Source organism: Rattus norvegicus, chromosome 19, assembly GCF_021556685.1.
Source record: "Rattus norvegicus strain SHRSP/BbbUtx chromosome 19, alternate assembly SHRSP_T2T, whole genome shotgun sequence".
In the NCBI taxonomy this organism is placed as follows: Eukaryota; Metazoa; Chordata; class Mammalia; order Rodentia; family Muridae; genus Rattus; species Rattus norvegicus.
Window position 1 is genome coordinate 45,403,323 of NC_141552.1, and position 14,677 is coordinate 45,417,999.

A 14,677-nucleotide genomic window follows, 5' to 3' on the forward strand; every position below is an offset into this window, starting at 1 on the left:
TTTGACTTGACCTCTTGTCAGAGTTGTTAGTTTATTCTGCCGTGGAACCCATCATTGCTTGTTAACATTAAAGAAATCAGCAGTGCTCTTTCTGCAGTCTAGATTTCATACTATAGAAAGAAAATGCTCAGTGGGTAGAGGCCCTTGACACAAAGCCTGCTGACCTGAGTTATTCCCTGGGTTTACAAGGGGGAGAAGACGATAAACTCTGATCTCCACACTTTTGCTGCAACACACACACACACACACACACACACAGAGAGAGAGAGAGAGAGAGAGAGAGAGAGAGAGAGAATAAATAAACAAATAAATGAAATTTGAAAAGGTAAGTCTGAGAGTTAGACTGTTTGCTCCCATGATGTCCCTTCTTTTATACCTGTTTTATCGCTAGACAGAACGAGCTGGAAGATTTCCCAAGTCAACTTACCATATACCCTAACAGTGGTTGTGAGAATGAGATTAACATGTAGGCCCTTCTTGAGGTTGGGTGCTAAGAGGACAATCTGGGTTCCCAGCTTTGGAGGTCACAACCTGTGGTCAGTTCACCCCATTGCTTTGAGCTGGTAGTGAGGCAGCATATTATGGTGGTAGGGCATGGGGAAGGGAACTGTCCACCTCCAGGCAGACAGGAAGCAAAGAGGAAGAAGAGGGGTTCGCTTTCAGGATCCCTTCCAGTGGCCTAGAGGACTCATGTGTAAAATGAGCCTTATAATAACTGCAAAATCACGCCTGGCACACTGGGAACCCACCCATTACTCGGTCCATGAGGCTGGGGGCCTCAACAGTCAGAGCAGTTCCAGAAGAGCTGTCCCTGATTTAGGAGCGATGAGTGGAAGTTAATCAGTCCACATGGCTGCTGCCTCCATAGTCCTACTCTGGTGCTGGATACCAAGGCGTTCCTGGACTGCTGCAGGCCCCTCTTCTACAATAAAAGCTGGACTCAGCAGAGGCAGCAACTCGAGATAAACCAGCCCCTGTGGGTGAAGGGTGGGGCACAAGAAAGACCATACTAGCAAAAGAATTCTAAAAAATACCCTTTCTAAAATCTAGGGTGCTCAACCTTTAAGTATCAACAGATTTGAGCCTCCCACCTCAATCAAGGCAGCAAGACAGTTCCTCAGTTGAGATCCCTACTCAGTTGATTCCGATTTGTGGCAAGTCGCCGTGAAAACCACAATCCCTGTCTTTGTCAGAGTGATTTGCCCCCGAAATTGTGCCTTGTGCCTTTACTTGCACCAGACGCAGTCCTATAAATTACTTGTGAACTTCAGGAAGATTGGCAGAGTTCAGAGCTGCAAGTTAGGAGAGAGCGCCTGTTGACAAACCCTATGTGGGAATTTTGATAAGCCCATTAAGACTGTTTATTGTGACTCAAGGAAGAGACAAGGAAAGGTTGGATCAAAGGAAAAGATTCTTTCAAAACCTATTCAGAAGCAGGGTGGGGACTTGAAAGGGAAGGGTCTGGTCACAAGTTCACACTGGGGATACACGATGAGCTTTCCTCTCTGTTTCTTACCCCCATCTCCTCTCTGCAGCTGTTGGCGGGGCGCTGGCCTTTTGACCACAATGATTTTGGAGTGTTTCTCTGCAAGCTGTTCCCCTTTTTGCAGAAGTCGTCCGTGGGCATCACTGTCCTGAATCTCTGCGCTCTCAGTGTGGACAGGTAACGTGGCTCTTTAGTGGGGTTTAGAAAATCATTTTCTCAGAAGGAAGAGTGAGAGAGTCAGTACCAAACATAACTGTTAACCACTGTCAAGTGAGGTAAGACTTTAAAGTCTGCCCCCCACCCGTGTTTAGAATTGCGCACATTTGCTAATTAGTATTGATCTGAGATTCCTACAGTAGCACATGTGGTTAATGAGACACAACTAGCCTCCTTGAGACGATAAAAAAAAATTAGAATGATGGAAAAAAGTTGATGAAAACAAGAGAGCTAGAATATACAAACCCTGTACTTTAGACTGGCATTGTTTTATTAAGAAAGGGAAAATGCCATTGAGTTACATTTCAAATGCTTGAGCCAAGCAATAAGTGTATAAAGTTGTCCTGCATTTCACTATACCTCCTTAAATGCCACAAATGTTCCATATTTTTCAAAAGGGGGGAACAGAATAAATAACTGTATCAAGTTCTGAAAGACCCCTAATTCTCACAAATGACTTTAAGGGAGAACTTTGTAAGTGAGGGTTGCAGCCCCATGTGTGTGGGTGCCAGGGCAGAGCTGCAACAACAAAAGAATCAGGAAAAGGTTTCTGAGCATTTGATGACCAAAAGTTAATTCAAAATCAAATGCACAGTGGACCAAGGTATTCTGTACTGGTTACCCACAAAGCTCCAGGTGACTCGACTGCAGCCTTGGTTCTGAACACACAGTGGTGCTTTACAGTGTGCATGCTCACACAGTGGGGCTTTACAGTGTGCATGCTCACACAGTGGGGCTTTACAGTGTGCATGCTCACATTCTCACACAGTGGGGCTTTACAGTGTGCATGCTCACACAGTGGGGTTTTACATTGACCTGACTTTCATTTTAAAGTATCTTTAAATGAATTGGGATTAGAATAGACTTTCCAACAATTTCTGAAATGTCTCTAAACATGTTGGCATTTTTGTACTCTGTATCACACAAGGACATACCTTCAGCATTGACAATTATTAAGTCAAAGATTGGTCACTTCTGAAAAACATTGAAGATAGCTCACATGGTACAATATCAAAGTCAACTAAATTACAAATTTTTTTAGAATTATTTTATTTTACATAGCTGTGTGCAGGTACCCACAGAGGCCAGAAGAGGGCATCTGATCCCTTGTAGCTGGAGTTAACAGGTCATGAGCTGCCCAACATTGGTGCTGAGAACAGAACCTAGGTTTTCTGCAAGAGCAGCAAACGATCCTAACCACTGAGGCATCTCCAGCTCCAAGGACAGTGTTCTTTATGCAAAAATAAACAAGAATTTCCATGTCATTGCTATGTAATTTCACATTCATTTTAAATAGATGATAATACTTGATCCAGTGAGATGATACAGTGGGTAAAAACCACTAGCCATGCCAGCCCAACGACCTGAGCTCAAGGTCCAGAACTGATGTAAAAGTGGAAGTAGGGGTGGGGATTTAGCTCAGTGGTAGAGCGCTTGCCTAGCAAGCAGAAGGCCCTGGGTTCGGTCCCCAGCTCCGAAAAAAAGAAAAAAGAAAAAAAAGAAAAAAAAGTGGAAGTAAAGATCTGGCCCACAAAACTGACCTCTGACCGTGACATGTGCACTGTGACAATCGACATACTTATCATGCACACACAATAATAACAAGCAAAAAAGATTTTACATATTATATATATATACACATAAATGACTAGGTTAATTTATCCATGATATATTATCAGTAAATTTGATCCGCATGCCTATTTTATGTACCCATTACATCGTGGCTCATAAAAATGTGTCAGGTAAGGGGCCAAAGAAATGGATCTGTGGTTAAAACAGTGCACTGTCCTCCAGAGAACCAGAGTTTGGTTCCTGGTGCCCAGGTCAGGTGGGTCTCAACCACCTATCATTCTAACTCCAGGGATACAATTCTGGCTTCATGGACACCTATACATATGCCCACAACATAATTCAAAGTAATTTTTAAAAGCTTGGAGATGAGAGATGGCTTGGGAGTTAGAGCACTGGCTGTTCTTACAGAGGACCTGGGTGAGGTTCCCAGAACCCACATTGCAGCTCACACCATTCTGTAACTCCAATCCCAGGGGATTCAACACTTCCTTAGGCATTCAGGAATGCACAGGGAGAACAGCATTATGCAGGCAGAACACCATACACATTAAATAAAATGAATTTTTTTAAATTCTCAAGCCACAAAAGGGTCATTAATGGAAAAATTTTAAAAGGAGTCCTTTAAAAGAATAGATCTAATTTAAGGCCAGCATGGGGGTACTTGGGAGACAGAAGCAGGCAGAGGATCTCTGAATTTGAGGCTAGCCTGGTCTACAGAGCAAGTTCCAGGACAGCCAGGGCTCCCCAGAGAAACAAGAGATCTGACTATATGATGTCACCTGCAACTTCTAACATTATATAGAGATACATGTGTCTATATTTAATAATTATATAGTATAATTCTTATAAGGAACCAAAGTCAGAATGTTACAGCACATTTTGTGGCACCCCTGCATATTTAACATAGTGCTGTGTGGTTGGTGTGTACAACACACCATTGCTGTGTGGTTGTGCAAGGCACCATTGCTGTGTGGTTGTGCAAGGCACCATTGCTGTGTGCTTGTGCAAGGCACCATTGCTGTGTGCTTGTGCAAGGCACCATTGCTGTGTGCTTGTGCAAGGCACCATTGCTGTGTGCTTGTGCAAGGCACCATTGCTGTGTGCTTGTGCAAGGCACCATTGCTGTGTGCTTGTGCAAGGCACCATTGCTGTGTGCTTGTGCAAGGCACCATTGCTGTGTGGTTGTACAAGGCACCATTGCCGTGCGTATGTACCACACACCATTTCTAAGTTGTTGCTCACATACAACTTAGAGAAGCTTTCATTGTTTTACGCCATCCCACTGATGGCCACCCCCATCAGTGCAGCTCACTCTCATAATGAACAGCTAAGTGCTGTGGATACTCGGCTAGGACTTAGAATTTTCAAATAAAATTATTGCCGTGTTTGGACATCATAACACATTAGTAGTTATAAATTCTAATGGTGTCTTTTTTAAAAGAAACCAGATGGCTCTGACTCCTGAAACACAAAATAAATGAAATGTTTTGGACTGTTACTTAAAATAAATATATTTGCCAAAACTAAAACACAAAAGATAATGTTATCAATAGTTTAAAATACAGTGATATGGATAGCCTAAAATGTCCATATGTCAGTAGTTAAATGCAAAGATTAAAAATGACTTCACTGTCTATTAGAATCTGCAGCCATCTGTTGAGAAACAAGCGGTGAACAAGTTGCTTTAGCCTAAGTCTGAGGCTAAGGGCTGCTGCGTTAAGTCAGGGAGATGTGGCTCCGGGTGAGACAGTGACACCCAACAGGCTCATGCAAAGCCCAAGACTTAATTCCCAGTAGTAGAGAGATAGAAAGGCAACATAAGAGGCCACTATATAGTTCCCACCAACTAAACAGTGGATACCGGTGCGTCGGCCATTTCCCTAAGAAGCTGAGCAGGCACCAGCAACCTGACCTGAGTCACCAGGAAATTCTCACTGCTGTTCCCTACGTACACACACGAATATCATTTCTTCCTCCACTGAAGTGTTGTATTTCAAAACACTGGTGGGGTTGTGGTAGGCATGGCTGCCTCTTAACGTGAAAATTAGAGGTTTTAAATGGTGCCTCTGACACTACTGATATTCTCGTTATGTTATATGATTGAAATGTTTAAAATAAGTCTAAAAGTTTTATTTTAAAAGTGAGGGAAAGAAATAAGAAAACAATTCTGACAGTTGACAAAAGGAACAACATGCTATTTCCATGCATCTTGTCAGATGTTTAAAAGCTACAGTGTGTAATCAACATGAGAGAGAGACAGGGTTAGGTTAGCATTAGGGTTAGGGTTACGGTTAGGGTTAGGGTTAGGGGGTTTTGTGGGTTTTGTCTTCTTATAGCACTTCCATTCTCTTTCCTCTTAATAATGAAGATAATCCAAATAAATCCAATAGGTATTTTATATCTCTTATTGCTAATTTTTAATACTAAAAAATTTTTTGGAATAAATTATAGAGGAAGAAGCAAAGAGCAAATGATAGTTAGGACCAAAGCAGTCTACTTCTTTTTACTCATTTATTTTAAGAATTAGTTTTTAAGACTGTAAAGTGGGGGGGACGTGTGTGTGTATTTGAAGTGCATATGTTTCTCTGTGTGTCTGTGTGTCTGTCTCGTCTCTGTCTATATCCTTATCTCTGTCTCTGTCTATCTCTCTCTGTGTCTCTCTCTGCTGTCTCTCTTTCCCTCTCTCCCTCTCCCCTCTCCCCTCTCCCTCTCCTTCTCCCTCTCTCTCTCTCTCATTGCATGTGGCTTCTCATTGCATATGTATGTGTGTATACATGTATATGTGTGTGTATCTGTGTGCAGGTACCTGTGGTGTCTGGAAGAGAACATTGGATCCATGAGAGCCGGGATTACAGGCAGTTGTGAGATCTGTGGCATGGGTGGTGGGACCTTAATTTGAGTCTCCTGGGTGAGCAGCAAATACTATTTTTTTTTATTATTGGATGTTTTTATTCACATTTTAAATGTTATCCCCTTTCCTGTTTTCCCCTCCAGAAACCTGCTATCCCTTCCTTCCTCCCCCTGCTTCTATGAGGGTCCTCCCTCACCCACCCACCCACCCACCCCCTCCCACTTCCCCACCCTGACATTCCCCTACACTAGGGCATAGAGCCTTGACAGGACCAAGGGCCTCTCCTCCCATTGATGCTCAACAAGACCATCCTCTGCTACATTTGTGGCTGGAGCCATAGGTCCATTCCTGTGTATTCTTGGGATGGTGGTTTAGTCCCTAGGAGCTCTGGGGAATCTGGTTGGTTAATATTGTTGTTTTCTTATGGGGTTGCAAACCCCTTCAGCTCCTTCAGTTCTTTCTCTAACTCCTTCATTGGGGACCCTATGCTCAGTCCAATGGTTGGCTGTGAGCATCCACCTCTGTATTTGCCAGGCTCTGGCAGAGCCTCTCAGGAGACAGCTATATCAGGCTCCTGTCAGCAAGCACTTCTTGGCATCAGCAATATTGTCTGGGTTTGGTGTCTGTATATGGGATGGATTCCCAGCTGGGGCAGTCTCTGGATGGCCTTTCCTTCAGTTTTGCTCCATATTTTTTCTCCATATTTCCTCCTGTGAGTATATTTGTTCCCCCTTCTATAAAGGTCGGAAATATCCACATTTTGGTCTTCCTTCTTCTTGAGCTTCATGTGGTTTGCGAATTGTATCTTAGGTATTCCGAACTTTTGGGCTAGTATCCGTTTATCAGTGAGTGCATATCATATGTGTTCTTTTGTGATTGAGTTACCTCACTCAGGATGATATTGGTTAGACAGGGTTAGGGTTTGGGTTAGAAAGAGTTAAGGGTTAGCATTAGGGTTAAGGGATATTCTGACACATCACTAGGGAAACAGAATGGGTGTTAGACTACACAGAAATGTAATGCATGCTCATGTCACTGGATAAAATGGAAGGACTGACTCATTTATAAATAGTGGTATTTAGCCCCCTTATAGGAAAAGTTAAATTCTTACTTATCCCTATATACAATAGTAAAAAATACAATTACCATTTATCAAATGTGTATTAGAACCAGTCTCATTATATTGAATAGAAAATATTTTCTCTAACTGGGTATTGCCATATTTATCCCCACTTTGCAGATAGGAAAGTTGAGGTTGAAAAGTTTTATCAAGTACATAAAACTATGAAGCCGGGGCTGGGGATTTAGCTCAGTGGTAGAGCGCTTACCTAGGAAGCGCAAGGCCCTGGGTTCGGTCCCCAGCTCCGAAAAAAAAGAACCAAAAAAAAAAAAAAAAAAAAACCTATGAAGCCTAGGTGCCAGTAATCAAATGGGTCATCTTCATTCTTAACCACTATACTTAAACATGCAAAAATCTCAATCCACAAAGTAATAGAAGAAAATAATTCATTTTGATCTCGGGAATGAAGAACCTTCTCAGAGGCTGGAGAGAAGGCTTCAAGGTTAAGAGCACACAGTGTTCTTGCAAAGGAATGGGTTCAGGTCCCAGAACTCACACGGTGGCCCACAACCACCTGTAGCTCCAGCTGCAGGAGGTCTGATGTTTTTCTCTTCTGGCACCTCATGTATGTGGTGCACATAAACTCACGTGTCATACACATTATGTGTGCAAAACATATGTAAGTAACTCTTCACAAAGAAAAGAAACCTCTGAACTAAAAAATAATAAACCTAGCATAACTGTCCTCTGAGAGACTCCACCCAGCAGCCATTGGAAACAAATGTGAAGACCCAAAGCCACGCATTAGACTGAGCTCCGGAAGTCTTGTGGAAGAGTGGAAGGAAGGATTGGGGGACCCAAAGAGGACAGGGACTCCACAGGAAAAGCAACAGAGACAACCTGGATCCTTGGGGCTCCCAGAGACTGAACCACCAACCAAAGACTGAGCATGGAACTGGACCTGGGTCCCCCATCCCCACAGATGTGCACCTCAGTCTTCTGTGGGGGCTGTCCCCGATCTGTTGCCTGCCTGTGGATCCTGTTTCCCTAACTGGGTCATCTTGACTGGCCTCAGAGGGAGAGGTTAGATCCACTCCTGCAGTGACTTGATGTGTCAGAGGGGGCGATACCTATCGGGGCTGGGGGCAGCTTCCCTTCTCCTCTGAGAAGGGTAGGGAGAAAAAGGAGTGCATCTGTGTGAGGGGATACTGGAAGGAGAAGGGGTTTATTGGGATGTAAAGTGAATAAATATATTTTTAAAAGAAAAACTAATAGAAATTCTGGATGTGATCACAAATACGTTTTAAGAGGTAAATATTTAAAATTCAGACATTCATAACATTTTTTAAAATGAACAAGGCAGTGTCTTAGCCACTCAAAGCCCACTGCCAGCAACACACCTCTGCTGTCAAAGACATGCCCCCTAATGCTTCCCAAACAGTTCAACTGGGAACTAAGCATGTGCAGACGTGAAGCGTGGGGTCTCTCATCCACCACAGACCAGAAGGCAACAGGCCTCCGAGCTGAAGGGAAACCTGCCCCGATACACACCCAGCCAAGGCCGTGCCTACTGGTTCGTTTCCTAATCACGGAAGCCTTCTTCCTGAGCTTCAGCCCACCCAGCGTGGAAAGGGAGTGGCTTAGTTCACCAGCACCTCTCTCTGGTGTGTGGTACCCTCCACAGAGCCCCCCTCTCCTCATCCATTCATGAATTACATGATTCATGTTAGCCTTGAGTCAAGTCCCAAATAAAATGCCATTCTTCATTTAGAAGAGAGAATGATGATGGTGATGGTGATGGTGGTGGTGGTGGTGGTGATGATGATGATACCAAAAATTATTTCATTCAGATGTGTTGTGACTTTTAAATCAAGGAGATGAGCCACTTTAAAATGCCATTCTGGTTACATGGCCTTCACCCAGGAGAGGCCTCCTTGGGAAAAAACTCATAATCCTTTGTTGGTGGCCTTCACCCTTGTGTTTCATTTGATGCTGACTTTGAGCTTGAGGATCCACACTAGGGGGACAGATTTAGCATTTATATTTCAAAAGCTTTCATACTGGAGAAAGAACCACATTCACACACAATTTCTTTAATATTTTTTAAAGATCGTTTTATTTTTAAGTGTGTGCATGTCTGTGTGCATGTGCATATGTGCCGTGTGTGCGCGTGTGTATGTTGTACACATCAGTGTACAAGAAGGCAGGAAGTATTGCATCCCTTGAAGCTGACAGTTGTGGGACACCTGACATAGGCACTGGGAACTGAACTTGTGTCCTTTTTTTTTTTTTTTTTTGGTTCTTTTTTTTCGGAGCTGGGGACCGAACCCAGGGCCTTGCGCTTTAGGTAAGCACTCTACCACTGAGCTAAATCCCCAGCCCCAACTTGTGTCCTCTTAACTCCTGAGCCAGTGCTCTAATCCTTACAATAACCACATATAAAATATCATTAGCTTTGAGGCTTTACATGATCTCACCGTATTCTACTGGAGGGAGGAACCACTTTTTTAATGCGACAGCAGTAATAAGGAGGAGTCTGAGGTCCTTTAAAAACAATTTTTAGTTTTTAAAACCATATTTTTCTTGTCTGAATCAGATTACCACCCAGGAAGAGTTGCCATGGTATTTCAGTGATATTTTTAAAATATGATAATCATCTGGGTTTGGAGCTGTCCTGAGAGAAAGCATATGTCTAGGCACTTTTGAATTTCTTCTCTAATTACTTACTGAAATGCAGAATGCAATAAAACCAAGGAAAAGTCCCAGTTCCCTCCCTGTGGTGCTGAGACAGATTCCAGCTCCCTCCCTGTGGTGCTCAGACAGATAAACAAGCCTGTCAGAGAGGCACAGTCTACACCTGGTGGATGAGTTTCCTTTGCTCAACTGTGGACCTGCCTCAGTTTAACCCTTTTGCTAACTCCTCAAGTTTAACTGTTATTTATTTACCCTAAATATATGTTCTTAGTCTCGTATGAGAAAGATAGGAGGAAGTTTCCAGAAATAGAGAAAGAAATCTAAGAACAAGTTTTGGCTTCCGCCCAGCTTTATCGGTAAACTTTATATTGCTAAAGTATACTTTACAAGGGGTGAACTTTTCCCAGAAAAACTATGAATAATCAACCATTACCAACCATAAAACGTTTTTTCTTGCGGCTGTGATGTGTTTCAAATGTTACTTTTACTTTGTTTGGGGGAGAACAGAAGAAGAAAGGCGACTCAACGCTGCTCTTTGTGAAGTTAATAGTCTTGTTTAAAGTACAAGACGATGACAGGGTCATGTCATAAACAAGCCTGGGTACAGATCCAACTTGTAGTTAGAAGATGTCTGGGGAAGGAGCCTATAAAAAGATAAAACTCTCTTAACGACTCTTCCAGAGCAGTGTATAATTAGATACCTGGAAACCCTGCAACGATCCATTAGGAAGGCAGATTTTTCTCTGTACGCCCCAAGCTTCAGACATGATGCCAGCACCTCCAGTTGTTGATTGGTACCCTCCCTGATAATCTCAGAGACGAATCCTGGGCCAGAAAGCATAAGGTGGTTTTCAGAGGTGCACCCCCTTTAGACTTGGACCTGCTCTCTCCCTGTCCTACTTGTGGTTTCCCACTGCTATATAAGAAGAGGGAGGCACAGAAGTGGTTGAGCCGAAGAGACGGGATGTGGACAAAGTCACACTCTGGCTTGGGTCTGTTCCCTGCAGCACACGCTTCTTCATTCTTTATCTTACTCTGCTGTCAGGACCAGGCAGCTGGTTAGTTTTGCTATCCCTGTTTCTCTTTGATAACCAGATACCCTCAAACTCAGTCGTTTAAAATAACCATTTTATCAGATCTCACTATGTTATGGAACGGGAATTTGGCCACTTCTGTACCCTGTCACTCCGGGCTCCAGCCCTTAGCAGGGTCAGCTGGAAGTCTTGAGGCCTCTCAGCCTGGCAGGACTGTGGTGGGAGCCTATCAGAGGCCAGTCCTGGAACAGGCTGACATCAGAACCGTCCACAGAAGTGCACACATTGGCATCTCCCCTTCACCCAACTCACGTGGTTTCTTGTGAGAAGACTCTCTGATAGGATTTTCCCTCCAACCTCTGGGTGGCAGTGGGTTTGACCATCGTTTAAAGATATAAATCAGAACTAACCATCACAAATGACCAGTTGCTCTTAATTAAAGACAGCAGTGGTGCCCCTTCACCTTCTTGAAGTAGCAAATTTGAAGAAAAACTCATGGGTTTCGGTGTAAGCAAGCATCTGTCTAGGCAGTTCCTAGATACTGCATTTTAAATCACCTGATCCAGCATGCTAAAACACAGCTGTCATGCGACTGGCCAGGAGACTGAGGCAGGAGGATCACAGAAGTTAGAGGCTAGAGTGACTCCCAGCCAGGCTGGGTTGCCCTGTGAGACTGTATCTCCAGAGCAAATGTGTGTTGGCTACCTCTCATCTCCTGGAGTTAACAATTCTACTGCTGATCATGCATCCAGGAAAGTTGCTCACAGTGAGAAAAAAATATCTCTATGTACAAAGGTGTGCTTCACTCCTCTGAGAGGCTAAACATGACTCATGAGAGAAAGATTGGTAGAAATGAGATCAATATCGTGCCATCATGTGCAGCCATTGAACTACAAATGCCACGTCTGTGGGAGAGTGTTCTCATGGAAACAGCAAAATACAGTTATAAGTGATGTGAGTAAAGGCTGTGTTCAAACTATGCTTATGGGAACAGCAATGACCAGGGACTGCTGGTACACACCCTTAATCCCAACACTCAATCCCAACACTTAATCCCAACATATCAGTCAGACTAAAGGCTGCTCAAATATAAGAAAAGTAAGTGTGTGTGTGTGTGTGTGTGTGTGTGTGTGTGTGTGTGTGTGTTAGAAAATAAACTTCCAAGAAAAAAATTCAACGTTGCAGCATTTAGAGTTTCACAGTTCCCACAACTTCCCCATGTCTGTCCACTGTCACAGGATGTCGTCTATTGTCGCTCCTGTAGTCATTGCCTCATCTCACAAAGATGTTAGCGAGATCAACATGATTACAAATGGAAAACATTCTGATTCTTCGTGAGATGAGTCAATAAAAGACTGGACTGGTTATGGGCCATTTAGTGAAGTATCTGCTGAAAACCACTTCTGTGTATAGCAATCTATATCAGCATATATGTATCCGAGTGTGTGTGTGTGTGTGTGTGTGTGTGTGTGTGTACACGCCTGTGCATGCATGCGTGTGCATCTGTGTGCCCATATGCATGCTGCACATGTGTATGAACACACACACGTGCATGTGTGCACTTGTGCATGCACACGTGTGTGTGTGTGCGAGCGTGCACTTGTGTGTATGTGTACACATGTGTGTGTGCCAGTCAGACTTACTTGTGATACCATATGAAATGAAGCTAATTTATAAACATATTCATCACATTGTCTTACTTAAGCCAAACCCTAGACACCAGCTAAGACACCTGCTTATTAATCTTTTGTGAGGAGAGGTGTTTTGCTTAAATCACCTAACTGAGGTGACGGAAGGGGACAAGAGGCAGATGCATCTTGGCTCTCAGTCCTGAAACACAGACATCTGGTCTCCACTCCAGCTTTTACTGCCAATCAATAAGCCACAAAGAAGAGAAAATAGAACTGGAAATCAAAATAAGCACCAATCTTTATCCTACTGTAAAAAAAAAATATGAATTTTAGGATAGAGTTTGTACTCTACAAAAGGGTTTTCATGGTCTGTTCATAGAGCTGCATTTTATTCCATTCTGAACAAACCTGGGGTTTTTCCAGGCATTCTTATGCATGCAAATCTTACTTACCCTAAAAACATTTTGCAAACCACTTCTCCAGAAGATTGAGATGCGCATCTATCATGTGGTATCATTATACTATACAAAATATATACTGTATGGAAGTTTACATGTTCTAATCTCTAAGCAAGTCTGGTAAAGAATGAGGAGTTGTCATTCTTAGGAGCCCTGTTTCACAGATGCATACTGTGTAGACATACTGTGTGAGGTGGTGAGCAAATATAAATGACAGGGAGTTCATTTGGTGAATGTGGGTGACTTGTGCATAGCCTTGGCTCATTAATCTCGAGCAGTCAAATGTGCATCCTGCAAACTCAAGCACACCTGTATCCAATGCTTTGGTCTGTTTAAAGCCTTCTTCTGTCTGGCACTATTCAATGAAAGCTATAAGAAGAAAATGTTTCCTTTCCATTACAACAGGAAGCAAATTTTCAAATGAATCCACAAAAAGAAAAAAAACAAAAAAAAACAAAAAAAAGTCATTAAAAAAAATAAAAAGGACCACGGTGTGTCTCAGGTCTTCTCTTTACAGTCTGTGAGCATCCAACCAGAACATCAAATCAAAGAGCATGCACTTTCTTCAGACATTTAAGCATGACTGCTGCCAAGGAAACATTAAATAACCAGACATGGTGGTACGCAGTTGCAAACCCAGCACTTGGGGAGTAGAGCGAGAGGATCAGGCACTCAAGGTCATCTGAGGAAATGATTTGAGTTGTAGGCTATCCTGGGCTACGTGAGACACTGTCTCAACTCATACATATCCCAAAAATATTGAAAACGAGAACTAAAGTAAGCACGGTTTCTTAATGCCAGAGGGCTATTTATATCCCATCTATCCACACTTGTGCCCTACCATCCATGTCAACCATTCTCGTCTGTTGGGTTGTTGATCTGAAGGTTAGGAAGGAAGATATCTGTAATTCATATTCTCTGGCACAGGTCTATAATGGGATAGATACTTACCAGATGGTGTGCATTGAACCTGCCACCTGGTAAAGTCCAGTCTGATGGTGTCTTGGAGTAAAGGAAGGGAGGAAATGGTGAAATAGGTGTGGTCATGATTCACTCGGGGATTGAATACTTCATTGGTAATGTTTCCAGTTTTGTTAATAGATCAAGAGAAGCCAGAGCCAGGCAGTGGTGGTGCACACCTTAAGTCCAAGACTCGGGAGGCAGGGCCAGGCCGATCTCTGTGAGTTTGAGGACAGCCTGGTCTACAGAGTGAGTTTCAGGAGAGGCCAAGTTTTAGGATAGCCAAGGCTACATGTTCCCCAAAAGCAAGTATATAGAGATATAGATAGATGATAGATAGATAGATAGATGATAAATAGATGGATGGATGGATAGATGATAGATAGATAGATAGATAGATAGATAGATAGATAGATAGATAGATAGATAGACACACACACACACACACACACACACACACACACACACACACACACAGGACATCCTAGCAGCTCTCACTACCTTACCTGTATCCCTCTTCCCCCCACCTTAACGCACACAGGTACACCTACCTCCTGGTGCCACTTTCTAAAGGCACTAAAATTTTATTTTTGCCATTATTTATTTACTTACTGCCTTACTGACAATTTCATACACATATACAATACATTATGAAAATAGTAACCTCCCCATTACCCTCTCTTGTCCCCTCCCCCTCTCCCTGAACCCCTTCTTC

General features: G+C 43.0%; 1 protein-coding gene across 5 annotated transcripts in view; it reads left to right on the forward strand.

Annotated features, from left to right (window-relative positions):
* The window catches only part of Ednra (endothelin receptor type A), a 108,119-nt gene that overhangs the window by 36,406 nt on the left and 57,036 nt on the right, over positions 1–14,677 (forward strand). For all 5 annotated transcript variants that reach the window (XR_015643282.1, XR_015643281.1, XM_087593855.1 and 2 more), the window contains 1 exon segment: positions 1,536–1,663. Coding sequence is in view for 3 of the 5 variants with exons in the window: in XM_087593855.1 (XP_087449981.1) it covers positions 1,536–1,663 (128 nt within the window). In the remaining 2 variants the exon portion in view is untranslated.